General features: G+C 44.6%; 1 protein-coding gene across 6 annotated transcripts in view; it reads left to right on the forward strand.

Moving 5' to 3' along the window:
* ctnna2 (catenin (cadherin-associated protein), alpha 2) overlaps positions 1-9,459 on the forward strand; it is a gene marked incomplete at both ends in the record, with an annotated part of 596,683 nt that overhangs the window by 541,449 nt on the left and 45,775 nt on the right. For all 6 annotated transcript variants that reach the window (XM_083634725.1, XM_083634723.1, XM_083634724.1 and 3 more), the window contains one exon: positions 7,914-8,114. In XM_083634725.1, coding sequence (XP_083490851.1) covers positions 7,914-8,114 — 201 coding nt within the window. The remainder of the gene's footprint in view (positions 1-7,913; positions 8,115-9,459) is intronic.

Below are 9,459 nucleotides of genomic sequence, written 5' to 3' on the forward strand. Positions count from 1 at the left end.
AATAAAATACATCAGCATTAACGACAATATACATTTGCAATCAAATAAATAAATAAAAATCAACAGGAGAATCAGTGGTTGCAGGCTTGGTTTGTTAATATGTATTGCTTATAGGTATGTTTGAAGAGCGGAGCGGATATGATGGATTTGATGTGGTGGGGTATGTCATTCCAGATTATTGTATTAGTACGGAAGAAGGATCTTAAACCAAAGTTATTTTTATATATTGGGACAGGTATAAGTTTTTGAGTAATTGAACGTGTAACAAGAGAGGGTCTGGTGCTGGGTTTAGGCAGTAGGTCTGAAATTGCTGGGGGGAGGTTAGTGTTTTGTAGCTGAAAATAAAATTTGATGGCTAACAGGTTTGAGTAATTTTGGAAGGTTGGGGCATTTGAAAGTGATAGGGCTGTACAGTGATGGGACCAGTTTGAGAAATTACCATGTATTTTATGTGCTCTATTGTATAGTCTAGCTAATGGTTCTGTGATTTCTTTAGTTGTGAGGGACCAGATGGGGAGACAGTATGACAGGTTGGAAAGAAAAATGGCATTCAGATAGGTGGCAGAGACAGTAGGTGTGAGAAATGGCCTGATCTTGCGGTAGACATATAATTTCTGTTTGAGTTTATTGGTTAGGCTGTGGACGTGGTTGCGGTATGTGAGGTGAGAGTCTAAATGAATTCCAAGATATTTATAAGTGTCTGTAATAGTAAGTGTTTGCTTTGCCAGTGTGATTGGAGCGGATATGGAGATGGTTTTCCTAGGTGAGTGAAAGTACATGCATTCTGTTTTCTTTACATTGATGGTGAGATGGTTGGTTTTTAGCCAGTCATTTAGGAGCTGGAGATCGGAGGTGAGTTTTGTGTTGATGGTGTCTATATTTGAGTCAGATACATAGATAACTGTGTCATCAGCATATAAAAGACATTGTGAGTGTTTACAGAGATTTGGCAGATCATTGATGTACATTATAAATAACAATGGGCCCAGTATGCTGCCTTGGGGGACTCCCATGTTACAAGGCAGTGGGGGTGATGTCCCCTTCCCAATCTTGACTAACTGGGATCTGTTTGATAGGTAGGAAGACAACATAGATAAAACAGGGGGGGAGAGTTGAAAGGAAACCAGTTTGTTGAGTAAAATTTGGTGATTAACCGTGTCGAAGGCTTTGCGGAAATCTATAAAAACGGCTCCAGTGGTATGTCCTTTATTAAGAGATGTGCGTATGTTTTCAGTGAAAAGTAATTGAGCAGATAGAGTTGAGCGCGCTGAACGAAAGCCAAACTGAGAGTCATTAAGGAGGTGGTTGTTTTCCAGGTGATCAACTAACTGATTTGCGAGAGTTTTTTCTAATAATTTCGATAGAACTGGGAGAATAGATATGGGTCTATAATTTGAGATCACAGTGGGATCCTCTGTTTTGTATATGGGAATTATTTTTGCTGTTTTCCAGTCAGTGGGGAAAATGGACTGTCTGATGCAGAGATTGATTAGGTGGAGAAATAGAGGCAGGAGGCTATCAGCATGAGTCTTGTAAAATTGCATGTTAAGTCCATAGACGTCCTTGGCTGTTGAGTTATTTAACGAGTTGAAGGTGTTAGTCAGCTTACCTAGGGTGATTTCAGAGAATGTGAACTGATTTGGTGGGGGGGGTACAGGTGTCGGAGATATAGGGGGATCAAAGTTTGCTGCGAGTTCGTTAACTGATGAGATGAAATAATCATTGAATGCACTAGCAATTTTATCTTGGTCTGTGATAAGGGTTCCTTGATGCGATATTTGAATGTTATTGCTTTTATTGTTATGGTTTTGACCAGTAATTGTATTTAGTGTCTTCCATAGAGTTTTAGGGTTATTGGCAGTTTGATTGATTAGTTCGTGGTAATATGTGGTTTTGGCCTTATGTAGTTCAAAAGTACATTTATTTTTAATATTTACAAACTCTGCTCTATCTTCACTTGTCTTAGTTAATCTATATTGTTTGAGAAAAAGGGTCTTCTGTTTAAGCATATTTAAGATTTCGGAGTTTATCCAGGGTAACTTGGGCTGCCGTGGTTGGAGCTTTCTGGTGGTGATATATTTATTTCGTACTGTTTCAATGCGTTCATGGAATTCTGTCAGAATCTGTTCTGGGTTGTCTAGAGCCAGCTGGCTGCTCCAGTCAATGTTATTCATTTCAGTGTTGAACTGGGCCAGTTTTGATTTTGGTATATTGGTGATTGTACAGAGTTGATGGCTTTTGGGGGGTTTGACATTTTTTCTAACAGTGTATATAAGTGAGTGATCTGATATAGCGGTGTGAATGACTCCTGTCTGAGCGTATTTAGAGGGTTGATTAGTGAAGATAAGGTCGAGGATGGAGCTGCAGGTGTTGCAAATTCTGGTTGGTTCCTTAACTAATTGGTGAAGTCCTAGTTTTTCTGTCATTGCTTTCAGTGGTTTGGATGAGCTGTCCTTATAGTCCAGGTTGATATCACCTATGAGGAGATATTCTTTCGTTTTAACAGATTTTAAGATGTCGGTGAGCTGTTTGATATAGTCTGTAGTATTGGAGTTAGGGGGTCTGTATGTGGCAATAACTGTGATGGCTTGTTGAGTTGTGAAGTTGATGACCAGTTGCATTGTTTCAGATTCTGTTTCAATATGTGTTATTGAGTGTCCATATGACTGATTTATAAGTATTAAAATACCGCCTCCTGGCTTGTTAAGGCGGTCCCTACGGTGGAGTTGATAATTTTCTATAGAGATGAATGAGTCCGGAATACTGGGTGTTAACCAAGTTTCTGTGATTATGAGGATATCTGCTTTGGATTGTTGTAGTAATATTTTAATTTCGTCCAGTTTTGGGGCTAGACTTCTGACATTGAGATGGCATATTTTGAAACCCTTGATTTTACTAAGTTGAGGCATGGATGATATATGTTTAGTTAGATTTATTTTTATTTTTTTCCGGTTGTGTTTGAGTGGCTGTCTTTGTTGTTTGGATTTTGTATTTGAGTCTGGGATTTGATTATTAATTTGGATTAAATTGCTATGAGTACAGTGAGTGGTGTGTGGAATGGGGTTAGTTCTGTGAGAGATGATTACAGGAATAGGTTGGGAGTGAGAAAAGAAAAATGTAGTGTTTTGTGATGTATCATTTAACGGGGCAGTTTTGATACTGGTGAGTGTTGAATCTGATAGGGGGTAGTTAAGAGGAAAACGTGTATTATTAATTAGGTAGTCAGTTTGAGGAGTAAATACATTTAAATCAGGGTCAGACATTCTGTGGGTAATGTGGACAGGGATAGGGATAATGTATTCCATAGTCATTGAGGGGGGGCTCATGGTAGAGATTGATGGCAATGATGCGATTGAGGAGAGAGGGGGAGTTGGTCCTGTTGAGCGAGAGAACCGGGACAGTCATTTACGTAGGATGGGGCGGACTGTACGGTGAAAGTTCTCTGCCAGGGCTCGAGACCCTAGGTTGTTCGGGTGGAGACCGTCCATCTTATAGAAGGACACACGGTTCCCGAGCAGGTTGAAGTTGTTAATGTAACCTAGTTTTTGGGTCCTGCACTCCGTCTGGAGCCATCGATGTAGCCAGTAAAGTCTGCTGAAGCGGCCACCCGCACCGTGGGGCAGCGTAGCTGTGGGGCCAGAGATGAAAGCAGGAATACCAGTTTGTTGGAGGAATTTGAAAAGTACATTGAAATCCTTTTTTGTGATTTCTGATTGTTGACGGACAGTGTCATTCGTGCCTACATGAATGATAACTCGGTCAATAGTGGGAAGTGTTGACAGGGAGTTTTTCAGGGTTTCCAGAAGAGTAAGGACTGTGGCGCCTGGGAGGCAGCATGTGGTGACATTAAAAAAGCGAACATTTCTGATTATGGAGTCGCCGATTATAAGCGTGGTGGGAGGGAAAAGTGGACGAGGGGGGAGCGTTTGGGTGTGGGGCGAGGGTTCAGCCGTGTGGCCAGGTGTGTGTGTTGTTGACGAGGGGATGCTGTCTAAGTTTGAGTGTGGATATTCCCCTGCTGTCTGGGGGCAGGGAAAACCCCCATTCCGTCTGTTAACAGCAGATAGCAACATTTTTCGACGGGCAGAGGAGGACGGTGCCCGTCGTTTTTTCCCCTGGTCAGTGGTGGGCTGTGCTGCCGTCTGTTCAATGGAGGTGCCAGGTGGAGACAGGACAGCGGCGGTAGCACCAGTCGGGGACGTAGTCGTAGGATGAGGGGTGAACTGTATGGAGCCGGGTCGAGTGGAGGGGGGGGGTGTCTGAGAGCGACGGTCCGAGACCGAGTCGGACAGTATATGTATGTCAGGGTGGTGAGGAGGAGTGCCTGATGCGCCATCGGGCTGCTCTGGTGACACTGGGGAGCTGTTACGGTCGGGGAGTGGGGGGAAGTCATTAACATCAAAAATAGAGTATTTATTGGTGGTGATGAACTGGGGGACATGAGGTGGGATGGCCCGTGAGCGATGTTTCCCATCGCGTTTTCTTTGATGGGGCGCTGACCAGGACACCCCTTGGGCAGGAGTGGAATTTGCCGGGGGCGGGGCCTTGGGCTTGGCTCCCTGCTTGATCCAGCGGTCATCGTCATCCTCGGGGCACGGGAGAGTTGTGTCCAGTTCGCCGACACATGAGCCAGCAGATGTGGGTCCCATGGAGATCTCTGAGTCTGTTGTGTCGATTTCGGGGACATTGGTTTCGGCAGCAGGGCAGGCAGAAACCATGGAGTCGATCATCAACTCCTCGTCCCTGAGTTGGTACAGCAGGGATATTCTTGCTTCAAGCTCGGATATCTTCAGCGTCAGGCGGAGACAACTGTCACAGCCGGTATGTGGGGCCATGGTGGTGGTAGCTGAGGGAGGAAAAACAGCTATGGCCAGTAAATGTGAACTGTAGACAGTATTGCTAACGTTGGTGTAGCGATTTGCGGCAGGCAGCGGCACAGAGTGAGACCTACCGGCGAGGGCTACACTACGGTAGCCCACGGCGGATAGTAGATGTAAACACTCGGGCGATCTGGATCTGGTCGAAACTTACCGACACAGGCCCAGTACTGGGCCTGCTGCGGTGGGTCAGCCTCAGGTGGTTTGGGTTGGGTGGAATCCTCCCGGTAGAATGGAAAGGTGTGTTGATGGTGATGGTGATAGCAGTTAGCTAGCAGGCTAGCTGTCAAGCTAAAAAGCACTGACGCTACCTGTCCTGTCAGGACAGGTAGGCTTAAACCACTCACAGCGTACGATCGGTGCATTCAATTGCTAAAATCTTTTGTGAAATTAGGGTAGGCAAGTAAAACAGCCAAGATCTTAAATATAGGATAAAAAGAGGTTTTAAAATCTGGCAAAAGAGTCGGTTTAGGAGGAGCTACTGGTGTCAACCACTGCTCCTGGCCTGCCCCCCGGAGGAAAGGACATGCCTGGATGGGTTAAATGCAGAGGACACTATTCACCGGCCACCGTCAGCATGAGTGTGTTGTGGCCGCATGCATGTGTTGTGGTGTTCGTGTGACAATGGAGGACGAGCTTGTCCGTTACGAGAGTTTTTTTTTTTTAGTGCTCACCTTGGGACGGGTCAAATTGATCACTATAAGCGGATGATCATTATAACAGATTTTTTTTCTTTTTCTTTATTTCTCATGCAGATTACCATCTGATTGACATTTGCATAATGTATTACATGAATACAGTACATATAAAGTAAAGGAATGTTACTGACTTTAAAAACCCATACAGTAACTTAGGCCTCCAGCTGTTTCAAACACAGCGGCCTCGCATAGCCGTCTCTCCACAGACAGAGATGCTGCAATCTCTCCATATACAGACAGACATGCACCGAGTATCGCTGCTGTATCTCATTGGCTCATTTTTGACAGTTCGTGAGTTAAAAAAAAATCATAAAATTATCAATTTTTTCCATTGTTCTCAGGTGGGACAAGGCCTAAAATGATCACTATGCGCAAACTATTTAAACAGCATGTGTATAGGAATGATTCTATTTTAACAGCGTGCGTATAGGAATGATTCTATTTTAACAGCGTGTGTATAGGAATGATTCTATTTTAACAGCGTGTGTATAGGAATGATTCTATTTAAAAAGCATGTGTATAGGAATGATTCTATTTTAACAGCGTGCGTATAGGAATGATTCTATTTAAAAAGCATGTGTATAGGAATGATTCTATTTTAACAGCGTGCGTATAGGAATGATTCTATTTAAAAAGCATGTGTATAGGAATGATTCTATTTTAACAGCGTGCGTATAGGAATGATTCTATTTAAAAAGCATGTGTATAGGAATGATTCTATTTTAACAGCGTGCGTATAGGAATGATTCTATTTAAAAAGCATGTGTATAGGAATGATTCTATAGGAATGATTCTATAGGAATGATTCGGGACCAAGCTTTTTGATCAATATAAGCGGTGGATCACTATAACCGTGATCGCTATAAGCGGATTCCACTGTATTTAGTCGACCAAAAATGAAACCGTGGCGTATTCTTGTTGTTGTTTTGCCTTTTCTGATGTTTCGCTCATGCTTTCATCGAATGACTGCTTTGCTTTTGAGTGTCGACTTGAACGGGTTTCTCCTCCCAGAACATCTCGCATTCAATTAGTTTTAATTCTCTTTGGATTGGATTGAAATGTCAAACCATAAGATCATACAATACATGTAAATCCATTAAGAGCTTGTAGTCTTTGTTTAATATTCATTGAACTGCGGGGCGTCTGGGTAGTGCAGAGACGAAAGCGCTCGCCCACCACCGAGTTCAATTCAATTCAATCTATTGAACTGAGGGGTACATTTCTGGTACAGTGTACGTTTTTTTGGAGGCTAAAAAGGCATTTCAATCAGGAGAGAATGAAGTAAAGATACTTGTTTATTATAACAGATGGTATAGTGAAAATTAAAGTCTTGTCAAGAAAGTCTTTGGCGCTTAGACTCTACAGGGAGATTTTGTAATCAAAGAGCACCAGCCCTGGAGCAGCGGCAAGATAAATCCCCCCTTGGACTCCAGACACTGGTGGTGGCCGATGACTCTGCTGAGACGGATAGGCTGTTGAGGCTGATGAATCTGGGCGGTGACACGGTGGTGGAGGGGTGCGCGTAACCCTAGCATGAACAGACTAGAGCGGGGAGAGAGAGACACACAAAAAGATAGCAGCAAGATGAGGTGCTATGGAGGTGTGTCACTGTTCTATTGCAGTGATTCCAAACCAGGGGTATGTGTACCCCTAGGCCCTAGGGGTACATATCTATATATATATATCTATATCTATATATAGATATATATATATTCTAAATAATTTCATAGGCCCATCTGGGTAAAACTGACAACATTTTCCAATTGAAAACTGTCAGAATTGTATTAAAGGGGAGTCATTCAAATGATTTCCATTTACTAATCAGATAGGAGAGGCCTACTAAAAGTTGAATATGAGGTTCATAGAACTCATTTAGGAGAATCATTAACACACGGCATGAGTGAGGGGGTACTATAGGCATTGCAGAACAGCTCAAGGGGTACATAAGACATCTATTGGATAGATGTGACCAGCTCAATTGCGGCGGGCCCTGGGAAATGACAGGTAGGACGTTATGAGCGAGCGAGCGTGCGTGATAGATGTGAATGAAAGATGCTCTTTCTGACTGAATCTTCCATTTGGATAGCATCAGGGTCATCGCTACAAAAACACCTCATTCTCCTTGACGAAACAAACAACATGGACGATTGAATTTGAAGCCTTATTGAATCAACTATTGATCGCCAGTGCACCGAAAAACTAAAAGCTATTTTTTGCGAAAATACAATGCACATATCATGAGTGAAAAGGATCATTTTGTGCAGAATACAAACACGCTTTTCTCACAGCAAGTGTTCCCATTTCCATTCACTGTTGTCCTCTTCTGCCCTCCCCTTAGAGAACCACATCCTGGAGGATGTCAACAAGTGCGTAATCGCTCTGCAGGAGGGAGACGTGGACACGCTGGACCGAACCGCCGGGGCCATCCGGGGCCGAGCCGCCCGCGTGGTCCACATCATTAACGCCGAGATGGAGAACTACGAACCCGGGGTCTACACTGAGCGCGTGCTGGAGTCCATCAAACTCCTGTCACAAACTGGTCAGTGCACTGTAATAACTGTCATAGGAATGCAAAGTCTCTGTGTGGTGTGTGTGTGTGTGTGTGTGTGTGTGTGTGTGTGTGTGTGTTGTGTGTGTGTGTGTGTGTGTGTGTGTGTGTGTGTGTGTGTGTGTGTGTGTGTGTATGTATATATATATATATATATATACACATATACATATATATACTGTATGTGTGTGTGTGCGTGTGCGTGTGTGTGTATGTTTTTGCCTTTATTTAGGACAGTAGGCAGACAGGAAAGGTGCGGGGAGAGAGAGGGGTTGACATGCGGCACAGGACCACGGCTTGGATTTCTTTTTATTCGGTAATTAGGGCCGACTCAATTGGCAAAAATGGCTAATTAGTGACCAAAATGAGTGAACACGGTTCAGCACCATGGAGAGCTCTCCATTCGTTAGCTACTGATGGAGCACACCTGAGTGGAGGAGCGCACCTGACCGGAGTTGGAATCCGCCAGGGAGGTAGACTATGAAAACCCTCTGCGGAGAGAGAGAGAGAGGAGAGGCTGTATGCCAACTCTGCGAGCGAGGCCTGACTAAAGTAAAAACACACACACACACAACACACACACACACACACACACACACACACTACACACACACACACTACTGTAGCACTTACACCTGCTTCTCACTCTGGTCAGTGACTAACGGACACGCACTAATTGCCTATGGCTGCCCCGTCTCGCACAGTTTCGATCAGTGCCTTGGCTTGAACAGAGAGCAGCGAGACCCTGGACACCACCTGCTCACTCCTCTGCCACTGTCGCCTCTCATCCATTTTTCATCTCTTCTTTTTTCCCCACCCTCATCGCTCTCTGTGGCCCCCGTTTCACGGCAGCCCTCAGTAGAAGCCCCAGTTTAGCCTGCGGCAGAGCAGGCACAGGGCCAATACATGTCACAGTGCCACCTCAAGTGGAGATTGGCTCCTCGCGACGTGACCCGCCACTCCTCACGACACCGGGGTGGACGGGTGCGGTGAAGAGTAAAGACCTCTTCTCTGGCAGCTGTTTGAGTGAACTTTCCTGCGGGGTGTTAAGACTCCATATGGGGGGGGGGGGGGGGGGGGGGGGGGGGGGGCTAATCGCTTGCCTGATAGCACAGAGAGAGAGTTTCAGGAATCAAGAAGCAAAAACAAAATCAGAAGTGCAGCCCTGCAGGTGGTTGGAGACGAGCTTGTCGATGGTATTATGTGAGGGTGTGTTGTATTTAGCCTCGCCGTTTTAAATACCCTGATGTTATTTCCCAGGGAAACATTTTTTGTCCTGTGAAATAGGCCGCCGCCACATCCCTTTAAAGTAGGCACTCGTACAAGCGCCGTCCAA

Source organism: Poromitra crassiceps (genome assembly GCF_964638095.1).
Source record: "Poromitra crassiceps genome assembly, chromosome: 4".
Taxonomy (NCBI): Eukaryota; Metazoa; Chordata; class Actinopteri; order Beryciformes; family Melamphaidae; genus Poromitra; species Poromitra crassiceps.